We start from the raw sequence: 13,171 nt of genomic DNA on the forward strand, positions 1-13,171 counted from the left end.
TGTTGTACTTTTGAACACTCCAAAACTGCTCTTTTTCAGCCACTGAGGTAGCAGGAAACAGCACAGATACTAACAGAGCTTGCTTTACAGTTTTTGCTTTCCATAGGTGTAGTAAAATACAATTATGCTTATTAACTTGTATTAGGAATTACAAAAAGTACTGGTTTCTGTTACTCTTAATTCTTACAAACCCAAGCACTTTGGTCTGAAATTTTTTCACCAGCTCATTGTAGAATATATCCATTTTTATGCCTATGCTAAAAATACTGCTTCATTTATGAAAGTACGTCTAAGGAAAAAAATTCTTAAAAATGTTCTTGTACTGTTTTGTTCATAAGTATGGGAACTGTTTGATGGGGGAGTCATGGGAGGGTTTGTGCTTTCCTTGTGAGAGTTCACCTGAATTTTGCCACCTTATAACCCCTAGATCCTCTAAGCAGTGTGTTCATACTCAGCCTCTTGCAGGGTTTGCAAGAGCCAAGGACAATCTTTGAGGCAGACATTTCTTGTGAGTGCCAGGGACTGTCCCAGTCCTTGGCACCAGTGGTGAGAGCCAAGTGACATTTGTTGGTGCTCTGCATCTTTGTCCTGTCAAAGAAGGGCAGAAAAAAATAACAGAGAGAAAAAAAGTGGATGGTATAAAGACAGAGTGAGGAAGACAAGAACAGAAGATGAAAAATGGAACCATCGAACCAGGGCAAGACAGGAGTGAGTGGAATGGACACATTAGAACATGGGACAGATGACCAAGGGAGAAACTGTGGGAAGTAGTGAGGAACAGGGAGAGGATGAGGGAGAATAGCTGGAGGGGCAGGAGGGAGGGAAGAGGTGTCACATGCACAAGGAGCTCGGATACTGAACAGGGCCGAGGTTTCGTATCTTGGATCTCTTCAGCCTTCTGATTCACCAGCTGCTCCATTGACACAAGGGGGAGTGCAGAGCTGAGCACAGGCAAACAGATTCAGCTGGAACTGGGGGTGTGCCTGCAACACACATCATCAGCATAATTCTGTATGGCACTTTCAGTCAAGATGCAGAATGAAGTACAAGAAATAAAGATTTCTCTTTCTACGTGGTATATTTGATAATAAGAAAATTGGAAAACCCTTCTCTCAAGAGCTGGGGCGTGCCAGAGTTGTGCTTAGTCCTGGAGTCTTTATTCAATCCTCCTGTCTTCTGGTACACAGTCACATGGTATTTCTCAATTGCAGATTACCCTGACAATGGTGCTTTACCTTCCAGAATCTCTGTGGACTTCTTTTGCTGATGGCAGAGTCAGACTGAGAATAGATAACTCATGCCCACAGACTCCCATAACAGTTCATCAGATGTTCAAGGAAAGCCTGGAAAAATATGGATCCCTTAATGCTTTGGCCAGCAAAAAGAATGGAAAATGGGAGAAAATAACTTTTTCAGAATATTACTGCCTCTCTAGGAAAGCAGGCCAAGAGCTTCTTGAAGGTAGGTGCAGGAAACAAAACCAATGCCTTTAATCCTTTTGTGTCCTTTAAAAACCTAAAAAACAAATTAATAAAAAAAACCCAACCCCAAACTCCACAATATATAAGAAGGTTTTTGTATTACTTGAAGATCAGTATTCAATATTCTTTATTGAAATGATAATGATGAAAATGACTTTTGGTCAGAGGTAACACTGCTGTCAGGGAGCCTTGACCTGCCAGTGAAGAGGTGCTGTGTTGCACTGGGACTTGGGTGCAGAGCTCAGAAGAGCTCAGTGGCCTTAAGATTAAAAAAAAATAGGGGAAAACGACTATCATGAATTTGGTGAGATAAAGACAATCTTTAAAACATCTAAATATAGGGTAATATTAGTATTCATTATGCTCTTGTTCATATTGAAATATTCTGGGTCTTGGGACTTTCTGGGCAGCAGAGTTCAAGCAGACAGGAGAAGGTAGTGGAAAATTCACATCCTGTTAATTGCTTATAAATACCAGGTTTGCTATGGATACCAAAACATGCTTTCACGTGCCTTGTCAGTACTGTGATAAAAAATCAAAAGTTTTCATGGTTTATATTTGTGTGTATGTTTCTCTCCAGTGGGCCTATATTATATAATCTTCTGTATATTATTTTTAAGCTTGGTCTTGAACGATTCCATAGCGTAGCAATCCTTGGATTTAATTCTCCAGAATGGTTCATCTCAGCTGTTGGAGCTGTTTTTGCTGGGTAAGATTTTTTGTGGGGGGAGTTAATTTTTGAGGGGGATTTGGGGATTTCTGTTTTGCTAGGTCTGGGAATGTATCAAGTCAGTATTTTGTATCATATCTTGGAAGTTGTGTTGCTACTGATGGACACTTTCAGCAACCTGCTGGAGTCTTGCATCCCAAATAGTTCAGACACTCATAAATGGATCCTGTTTGCCACAGGCTTAAGCATGACAGTCACACAGAAGCTGTTGTACAGGATCTTATCAATGTGGGATGTGGGAAATAGATGAGAATCCCAGTTTTATATTAATGATAATAATACAATATTAATGATTATCTACAGTAAGATATATTCAAACAGATGAAGTAACATATGAATATTAACTACCCTGATTTCTTCTGTCCTGATACCTGTTAATTTGGATTTTACTTCTTAAGCTGTTCTGTACCAATGGAATCCAAATTGGTATCTGTGTACAGCTTGAACAAAAAGAGGACATAAGTGAGGATTTTTTTACCACTTCCTGAGCTAACTCCTGTGTAACCTTAAGTGAGTTAAAACACTGAATCCCAGCATCTTCTACTGAATAGAGATTACTTTTTGCAATGGGCATAAATCAGAGATTCATGTATATCTGAAACAAACATTAGAGCTGTCCTGCTGTTTGCTTCCACATCTTCATACTCCTTCAGGTTTCATCTGATCTTTGATTATTATTCTCCTTTGATACTATGTGCATGTGTATGTATATAAGTGTATGTTCTTATACATACATACATACATATTTTTATATATTCATATATATTTATATATATAAATTTTTGATGCAGAGGAATTGTCACAGGGATATATACAACCAATTCTCCAGAGGCCTGTCACTACATTGCCCATGACAGCAAGACTGATATCATGGTTGTGGAAAATCAGAAACAGCTGGACAAGATAATGCAGGTAACAAGGTGGCTGAATGATTACTGAAAAGGCACAATTTTTCATTTCTCAATGCTGTGTTGGTACCAAATACCATGTATTCTCTCTGTATCATGAAACCTTTCTTTGTGAAGTGTGTGTTGTTACTCAGAGATCTGGTATCTGGTGTCAGAGCTCATTGTTGGCTCTGACCCTCTGCAGTGTCTGTGGCTCCAGCAGAGAACTCACTGGATGGTTCCCTGCAGGTTTACCTGAAAAAACCCACATTTTGATCCCATACTTTTACTGTCACCACCTGATTCTGTTTGGAAAAACACCATCCACTTGAATGGAAGAGATTATGCTGATGTGGGTTTGTAAAGGTCTGTCATTTAAATATTAAGGATGTCAGTGTTCAGAATTTTCTCTTTCCAAGGTATCATCTTTTCCTGCTTGTAATATCAGCCATAGGCTCTTGAGTTTACTGCACTTTGGTTAACATGAGACAGAGCTTAGTGAGCAAGCAGGATCCTCCTTAAGTGAACAGTCTCAATTTTGACAGAACTCTTGGGCAGCTGAGCCTGCCTTTCAGCAACTGTGCCAGATGGAAAGACCAATGTGATGGCAAGGTGACTTGGGAGAGGAGCACAGGCAGCTCTTGAGAAGGGCTTGTCTGTCTGTCAGATGTTGAGGGAAGCCTGTGGATTCATCAAACTTGCACCAAATGGCACTGTTTGCTGAAGGAGGAGGGCCCTCCATGATGGAGCTTTCTGCCAAGACCACATACCTGCAAGAGAGAAAATATGCAGGTTTTTTTCAAATGTATTTAATAGAAATTGTTCATTAATTACTTTGTATTTTGTAGTTGTGTTATATATGCAATATGGAGGAAGAGAGATTTTTGTAAGTATTCTATAAAAATACACAGTCAGATAAGCCTTCTTGCAGTGTCATTGACACAATACCAGACTATGCTGTTGTGGACATGGGGAGAAGAATCCAAGTGGAACAACTCAAGGGGTTTGGTTCATACACATTATGTAGAAAAGGAGAGCTCTGGCCAGCACTGCTTTATCCAGCAGAAGGTTTTTTTGAAACTTTTTTTCTGGAACCCAAGACTGAAATAATAACATCTAATAATATGTACATACTGGCTACCATCAAGCCACTGCTTTTGTATTGTCAAAATTCAGTTCAAAATGTGATTAATTGAAAGGTGTCTGTGAGGCATGGGGTCTCACAGAATTCAGTGAAATCGATGCTTCCTATAGGCCATGCAAAGCACACAAAGAGCTGCTGAAAGCAGCAGCCACTGCTGTCTGCCTGTAAGCCTGCAGCTTTATATTTTTATTTATCTTTACAATGTGCATACAGCTTCCTTTGATTTTTTTTCCTTAAGGAAGTAGAACTTTTTTTAGCACTTGAACATCACTTTTTGCTGTCGGACTTTATTGGTAATCACAGGCCTGGGTCAGCTTCTAGCTTGGCCTGCACTGTTCCTTTATGTGCCCTTTTGTGCATTATGAGAAAGGATGCTGAGGAGCCATTTCTGGTCTATTTTTCATTTTTTAAACCTTTTGACTGAAACTAGATTTCCTGAAGCAGACTGTGTAGTCTGTGTGGACTCTGTAGTTGCCTTCCCTCCCCCCTGCCTCTAGTTGAGCTGTTTGGTGATGAGTTTAGGGGAGATTATTTGGAGGTGAAGGGAAATGGGAGGTTTTTGTGCCTGTCAACCCATTACAGTTTTGGCAGCATTAGAGTGGATAAAAGGCCACATAAGATATGAGTAATAAATAACTTTGTTTTAAAAAATGCAACAGATCTGGAATCGGTTGCCCCACTTGAAGGCCGTGGTGCTTTATAAGGACTCCATTGCAGAGAGACATCCAAATTTGTACACGGTGAGTGAATACTAGAACAGAGGCATAACCAAATAATGCATGGGGTCACACCCATGTAGTACAGTAAATATGTGGGCTGTTATTTATTTGATACATTTTTACTGGGATTATCTGCCTTTAGAATGCATTGCTGTGTTCCAGCAAACACATTCAAAAGCTTTATCAGCTTTTTCTGTTCAAATTACCTTTGATACTTCACATTTAAGAAAAGAGCTACCTTGCTTTACTGTCTGTCTCATGTCCTCCTAATTTTTAACTTGACTGGGTTATTTAAACACCTGTAGGTTTTAAGTGGGAATGTGTATTCTCAAATGGTTAAAAAAAAAAGTTGCTCCCTGGTGCCTGTGAATTTGGTAATTTTTTTAAAAATCCAGTATTTTAACTGGACTACAGATCAGATTTTAGGCTGAAAAGCTTCAGCTGTTGAAAATACATATTGAAGAGAAAAACACTGTATTCAGTATATAAAAATATAATGAACAGTGAACAGCATAGAAACACTTTAAAATACTTGCAATTTTGATAATCAAACAAGAAAAAAGTCTTCTGTGCCTTTTTTGTCTTGCATATAACTTAATAATAAATTGTTACTGTTCCAATACTATACATACTGATATAGAGCATGCCTTGCATCTTGTACAATAAAAATGTTAATACAAAGATGATCTTACTATTTAAAAAGACTTGGTGCTAGCATTTAATTCTTGAACAACTTGCACTTACTGAAATCTAAATGTGTAAGAATTGCTGCATTTTTAAACACTGGTTCAGTGTTCAGGTGTCGTGTTGGACATTTTCTCAGACGAGCAGGGTAGCTGTGCGTGTCTGACAGGTGCCATAGTTTATGTCATCTAAAGGAAAAATGAGAGCTCAGATACCAGAGGCAGAGATGATTGTTGCTGAGGTGTGATGCAGAGCAAACCCCCCGCCCACGCGGTGTTTGATGAGAGGGATTTTTTGTGCCGTGCGATGAGCGGCGGCAGGGGCAGAGCTGGCTGAGCAGTGCGTGTTTCCAGAAGGCAAATGCAGAGTCAGGAGTGTGGTGTGACTGTTTCTGTACCTTCCACACATGCTGGAATGCCAACACCATCTGTTGCAGGTGCTGCTCAGTAAACAAAGCCTGTGCAACAGATTCTCAGTGATCAGTGCATTCCACTGTGAGAATACAGTATGGTCAGGAGAGCAGGAACAACTGCTCAGTGACATACAAACAATTACGTCCTTCACACCACCAGGCTTTCCAGGAGCTTGTGAAATTGAAGCAGCCACATTCTTGTGGGGAAGCAATAGAATGTGACAAATCCCTGACTTGCTACAGAGCTGTGCAGTGCCTCTCTTTTCAGAGATGTGGTTTGTTGGAAGAAAGTATAAAACTGATGAATAATCCTTGGGACAGCCTTGCCACCCAAGAAAAGGCGATTAAGGTGCCACAGACACTGACTATTGTAATCTTAGTAGCCCAGGGCAATGCCAGATGTCTGAAAGAAGATATTAACTACCCTCAAGCAGAGGCTCTCCTTTTTTACCTCTGTTTTCTCATCATCCCCATTACTGCTTTGTGGTCCTAGATATAGCTCCAAGAAATTGCTGAAAAATGAAGGTACTGCACCTTGCATTTAAATATTACACTTCTGTAGAACAGTATGAATCACATGATTGCAATGGGAAACTGACCTTTTGGTTATCAATTTTCTTTAAAAATTCTGTGATACTCTAGTTTCCAATTAGCATTGCAATCAATGCTACACTTAAGAGCATATTGGGGTGTGCAACAGAAGTATTGGGGAGCAACCCATATAATACAGAGGAGCAGGTTCAGGATTCTTCTAGGCCAATTTGTGTGGCACAAAAGTCCAGTGTCACAAAAGTTTTATCTCACTCTAGTGAGTCAAATTTGAATGGAAGTTGTGACCAGCATCATCATATTTTTTCCTATAAAAGAGCACATAATTTGGGCAAACATTCACACATCTAGATAATGATGCTTTTGCAAAGAAGCTTTCATTCAATTGCTTTATAGTTATATTTATATAGTGTGCAATGCATGATAGATGGGCTGTCACAAGTGTACTCTTAAAAATGATGCATCCAGATTCCTTTAATACTCAAAATCATTCTTACAGTGTGAGAATGTAATAGAGTTTTAGCCTCTGTGACTTATTCATAGTACCCACGTTGGAGGAGGAACAGTATTACTATTCCTTCTTAGACATTAAAAAGATTCATGACAGCACAATTTTAGATAGTCTGTTTGCAATTCACACATTAAGCTCTAAGATAGACTCACCATATTTCTTCCATAGCCAAGGTCTGGGGAAACTTGCCTTGGACATGTTTTCAGAACAAGGCACTGAGATGTTCTAACATTTTTGAGACAGGAAAGGTGCAGTACCGTGTCAATTTGTAGGAAGTCATTTGGTATGCTGTATTTTCTGTCCATGTTCTAGATGGAAGAGTTTCTGGAGCTGGGAGGTGACATCTCTGACAGTACTTTGGATGACATTATTAACTCCCAAAAGCCAAATCAGTGCTGTGTTCTGATCTACACCTCCGGAACAACTGGGAAGCCAAAAGGAGCCATGCTGAGTCATGACAACGTAGGTACTTTAGGCTCCTGTAGCAGAGGAACAGCAAAGTGTGGGGATATTTATTCCTGTGGTTTGAGATGGCTGGTACATCCTAGAGGCCTGAAATGCTTTTGCTTTTACAGCATGGATAGGGTACTGCAAAGCAAAGGGCAGTCAGCTGTTTCTGGTAAAGTACAAACAAGGTAAAGAATGAAACTCCATTCAAACAGCCCTTCACAAAGTTGAACAGTTCTTTATGAATATGAAATTTTTATTCACTGTATTTCTTGTGAGATCTAATGCATGAATTCATAAATATAGTTCACAGATTGCCATAAAGTCTCTCAAGTGAATGTCATAGGTCACTGTGAAATGAGGAAATCATACACATCAGCCAGCTACTATCAAAACAGCCTGATGGACTGCTTTTGCAGATTTTATTAAAATTGGAGGTGGATGTGTGGATTTTTTACTTTGGTGCTTTTTGTTCCTGGACTTGTGTGCAGGTTTCTGTGTCTGTCACTGGAGGATAATACAGCTCCAGTGCTCAGTGCTGGTGCTGATAGTAACCCTACCTGTGTTGTTGCAAACAGAAAATTTCCAGTTATGACAAAAGCAGAGTTGTTTGCTAAAAGGACTTTCCACAGAGGTTTGCTTGGAAAGATATGTGTTTGGTGTCTGAGCAGGAGTGGAAGGTGGTAGGAAACCTTTCTGAATACATAGAGAATCTGTGCAAAGGGATGGTCTAAGTTGAGACCTCACCCCTTAAAGCAGAAATTATTGCAGACATGCACAATGTGGAAACAGCAATTCACCCAGATGTAGGGAATTAGTGCGCTAGTACCTGGAAGCAGAACATAATGAACTTGGGAGACAAAAAGACTGACTTGATGTTACAAATCTATGCTCTTTTATATCAAAGGAGTCTGGTGTCATTTCCATGCCAGCTGCCAAACTATTCTTGGCTGCTGATCACAAACAGGCTATTTTTATGTTGACAAACAGTGGAAAGCATGCCATGCCTGTAGCTTTGCTGCTGCCTTCTTTAGTCAAAGATGTTTGCCACCGTTCATGTGCAAAAGCAGTGCTGAATCAGTCCTGCATGACCCTCCCAGATCTGCTGTGAGTGTGCCTGTGTACTGTGAAGCTTGAAGTAGAAGCAATGAATACAGACACATCTTAAAGACATCCTGTTCTTCCTACTGTGTGAGTCTCCCTTAGCTGCTTGTCCAGGGCTGCCACCTAAACTTGGATGGCCTGGCCTGGCAGCACACTGCTCTTTAAAACCCTCTCTTGAAAATCTCTATTTCCTTAGGCCAAGCCTACACTTGCACCTTCTAATTTTTTACAAAGGAATGTGCTGTGATAACAGGAATACATGTTGTTTATGTCTGTACTCTGCCATCTTGAATACTCTCATTTCTGTATCCTGCACTACCCAGTTTAGATTACAGACTTGTCTGAGAAAGAGCTGTTTCTTTTTGTTGCTTGGCATTTTCTTGTTTGGTTTTTTTGGGGGGTGTTGTTTGTTTTGGTTGTTATTTTTGTGCACATATATCTTCTCCATTGTCTCTCACGCCATCACGTATATTTATGTGTCTTCCATATGCTATGTTCTGATGATGAAGAATGCATATGCATATTTAGCATCCTTGAACTGCATCTTCTGAGATCAAATGGGAAATAGGAAGAAGGAGGGGGAAACATCATCCAGGTTCACTAAGTCAAGCAGCACAACTTCAAAACTATTAATGTATGTGCTGCCTCTCATGAGAGGGGTGGGTGTGTATGTGTCACTTGGGAACCACTGCAGTGAATATCCCAGAGGCTTCCAGAGGAATAGAGTACAGCTGCTATCTTCCTCCTGAGTGCTTAGCCAGGGGATGATCAGTACCAGGCAATGAGGTTGTGACTGATTCTAAATTGTCCTTTGAGCTCACTGATCACTGAGTATTTATTGTTCCTTTTCTAACTTGCAGATACAGCACTGGTGGAAGGTGCCAGTTTAATAGAAAGCCTGCAAAGATGGAGAGGTGGAAAGGAAGGGACAGATCAATTTGTTTGTCATCCATCCAGCCCATGGCTGCCTGGCTGAGTGTGTCACTAGGGCATGGGCAGCTGCTAGCGTTCACAGCCCAGTCAGGCAGTACAAATGCTGTATTTACTTATGTTATCTGCTCTTCTGTATTGCTGCAAAGGTAATCTGGCTTTTGGCAGTGTCCCCAGGGAACTGACAGACTGCTGTGTGGTCAATACTGCAATGTCTGTCCGTGAGCACAGATTTTTCTTAGTTTCATTAGCATAGCAAGAGGATAACAAGTTTGTGTTAAGAGGAAGAAAGGAGAATAACCCAAACCAAAATCCCTACCATACCTAATGTGTTGTATTATTTATTTAAACAGATAACTTGGACATCAGCCCATTGCAGCAAAGCAGGAGGTATGCAACCTGCAGAGGTCCAGCAGGAGTCCATAGTCAGTTATCTCCCACTCAGCCACATAGCTGCACAGATCTATGACCTGTGGACTGGAATCAAATGGGGAGAGCAAGTTTACTTTGCTGAGCCAGATGCTCTAAAGGTACCTTGTCTTACATTACATCTAATTAAGATTGCACTTCTTTCTCTTAAAAAACATCCCAAGGAGAGAATATGATATTTGAAAAGTTGTAGAGGATGAAGATTGAGAGTCCATTGTTGTCAAAGTTATGGAAAAATAAAGCTCATTGTATTTGTGACCCAGTGCTCTAGATTCTAATTAAAATATATAATTCATGTTCATAAGGTTCTTTTAAGGCAAAAGAAGGATAAGCAGTTATTGGAGAAAAGGGATGCTGGAGGAACTAACCATGTGTGGTTTTCTCCTTGTGTATGTACCTCCCCCAGTGTGTCAGACTGACACATATTAGTGCCTATGGGTGACTGAAGTGAGCTCAGCCAGCCCTTTTTTATCTTCTACATATTTAGTGATGTTCTACAAAATGAAACATTCAGGTTTTACTTCACCAAAACTCCTTCTCTCTGCTATGTGCCATTTGTTGAAATTATTTCATTATTATAACAGGGCAGCTTGATCAACACACTAAAAGAAGTGCAGCCAACATCTCACATGGGAGTTCCCCGAGTATGGGAGAAAATCATGGAGAAGTTAAAGGATGCTTCTGCTCAGTCAGGATTTATGAAGAAGAAAATGCTTTCCTGGGCTATGTCACTTAGCTTAGAGAGGAACCTGAACGGCTCAAACAGGTGTGTTGTACAATGAGTGAGATTTCCAGCAACCTGAAAGTAGCAATTTGCTTGTAATAAACCATGAAGCCTCAGTGAGACTCTTTGTATAAGTGGGTAAAATCTGGCTTGGCAACAGTGCAAATAGGGTATGGGGGGGAGGGTGTAGTTATCAATTGTTATTGATATGAATTGTTTTACAGTGAAGTGGGAGAAATTTCTTATGCAGAATGGTATTCCAAAATATCATTCCATGATATTCCTTTGCTCGTCTTATCATTCAGTTTCTCAGATAGATCTTGCAAATTTCAGATTTCAGTGATGTAGGTTCTCAGAGACACATTTAACTGATAAAAAATCAGGTATACAAGAGCTGTGTTGTATAAAATATGTTTTTATAGATTCTTTGTATTTGTTGAATTCAGATACCTAAAGAGTTGGAGGTAGGAAAGATCCAAAGGTAGGAGAAACACCAAATAAATGAAAGGAAGAATGTGTCACCTTACTTAGGTTCTAGCTGCTGTCAACACCCAAAACCAAATGACAAATACATGTCCAAACAAAATCTGTGCCTGATTGTGTTTTGAAAACTTCCTTGGTTGCTCTGACTTACTTGTGTATTTTGTATTCAGCAGTGATCTAAAGCAGCTCTGGACAAGATTAGCAGACTACTTAGTGCTTGCAAAAATCCGTAGTGCACTGGGGCTCTCTTCCTGTCAGAAGCACTTTTCTGGTGCTGCTCCTCTCAATACAGAAACACTGTATTTCTTCTTGGGTCTGAACATCACCCTGTATGAGGCCTATGGGATGAGTGAGACCACAGGCCCACATTGCCTGTCTGGGCCTTACATTTACAGGCAGCACAGGTAATTTTGCTTTTGTTACTATTTTTAAAATACTGATCTGTTTCATTTTATCTATGAAAAAAGGATTTATTAAGCTCAGCAAAGATACTGCAGCTTATTTTATTTTCCAAGTGCATTGCCACTCTGTTGTGACTTTGGGAGTCAGAGTAATTTCCAGGTCAGAATTTGAGCAGGTTGACTCCACAGCACACTGTGCCAGGAGCACTGAAACTGAGTTGCAGCATTGTAGCCAAACACAGTGACTACATCTGACATGAACCCTAGCCCTTGCCCAAGGGAGGAATGCAAGACCTCAAAACCAAAAATGCTTTTATGCCTGCAGATACAGGGGGGGAAAGCAGCAAGCACAGGCCAAGACAGACTGCCAGAAAGTGCTCAGACAGCCTGACAAATCTGCCCTAATGAAGGAGTATTCCCTGGCCGTTGGACAGCTACAGCATGGTGATGATTGCAGTCATGGATACTTTGACAGTTTCAGGGATTTGGCATGTTGGCCACCTTACCAGTGTTATGTTTGATGTTTCTGTGATACTTGTGGGGTTTTTCTGCTCTTCTCTGGTAGCTGTGGTAAACCAGCACCTGGATGCAGAGTGAAACTGGTGGACAAAGATACAGAAGGCAATGGAGAAATCTGTTTCTGGGGAAGGACTGTTTTCATGGGTTATTTAAATATGGAAGACAGAACAAAAGAAGCCTTTGATGAGGAGGGGTGGCTGCATTCTGGAGATTTAGGAAAGCTAGACAAGGATGGCTTTCTCTATGTCACTGGAAGAATTAAAGGTAATAGGCAAAACCTTGCTCTCTGTTTATGGTAAATGTTCAGCACTATTCAGTCATCTCTCAGTTGTAGTCCATCTAATGAAGTGTCTTTCCTCTAATACCAGCAGCATTGCCCTAACAGGAAGGTAAAATAAACTTTGCTATGAGAAAACCACAGTGTGCTCTGTGTTCAGGGAAGGTATCCCTCTAGTCTGTAGTAGGTGGAGATAATTCAGTTCCTACAACCAGGCTTTTCATCTCCCACACCTTTACTCAGTATTAATTACAATTAGAAATATAAACTACTAACACAGGTTTAATGTGTCATGTTTGATTTGAATGATATCATTAAGCTCCCTCTGTCCAGTCTCCCTCTGAATCTTGCCAGTGTCTTAATTGCACATTAGAATGTTTAGGGGAGAAGGAGAGGCACCCTCTGCTACAGAGAAATTGCTGCTGTAGGTCAGAGGTTGCTTCCTCTGGTGTCTTAGGTTAAGTGTTTACAGAGACCAGAGCTGAAGCTGGAGAGCAGAAGGGAAAGCTCCAGCTGAAGCAATGCACTGAGGTGTTACCACAGGACACTGGCTGGAGGCTCATGAGACTGAGACTAGTCATTGCTGACTTGGAGGCTTTCCTCATGGTACATATTCACACAGTGGGATTGGTCACAGGCACGATGTAACTGAGGAGGATTTAAGAATTGAGTAAATATCATCTTAGAACTTCAGATGAATCACTAGGGAGATAACACAGATGAGTGAATTCGTCACAGGT

The 13,171-nt window shown here is 40.5% G+C and overlaps 1 protein-coding gene across 1 annotated transcript in view; it reads left to right on the forward strand.

Annotated features, from left to right (window-relative positions):
• The window catches only part of ACSBG1 (acyl-CoA synthetase bubblegum family member 1), a 35,229-nt gene that overhangs the window by 16,188 nt on the left and 5,870 nt on the right, over window positions 1-13,171 (forward strand). Inside the window, 10 exon segments of the mRNA XM_036389756.1 lie at window positions 1,243-1,424; window positions 1,426-1,461; window positions 2,102-2,190; window positions 3,003-3,123; window positions 4,902-4,982; window positions 7,430-7,579; window positions 9,952-10,128; window positions 10,612-10,793; window positions 11,405-11,638; window positions 12,201-12,418. Coding sequence (XP_036245649.1) covers window positions 1,243-1,424; window positions 1,426-1,461; window positions 2,102-2,190; window positions 3,003-3,123; window positions 4,902-4,982; window positions 7,430-7,579; window positions 9,952-10,128; window positions 10,612-10,793; window positions 11,405-11,638; window positions 12,201-12,418 — 1,470 coding nt within the window.

The sequence above is a fragment of the Molothrus ater genome, chromosome 13 (genome assembly GCF_012460135.2).
Source record: "Molothrus ater isolate BHLD 08-10-18 breed brown headed cowbird chromosome 13, BPBGC_Mater_1.1, whole genome shotgun sequence".
Taxonomy (NCBI): domain Eukaryota; kingdom Metazoa; phylum Chordata; class Aves; order Passeriformes; family Icteridae; genus Molothrus; species Molothrus ater.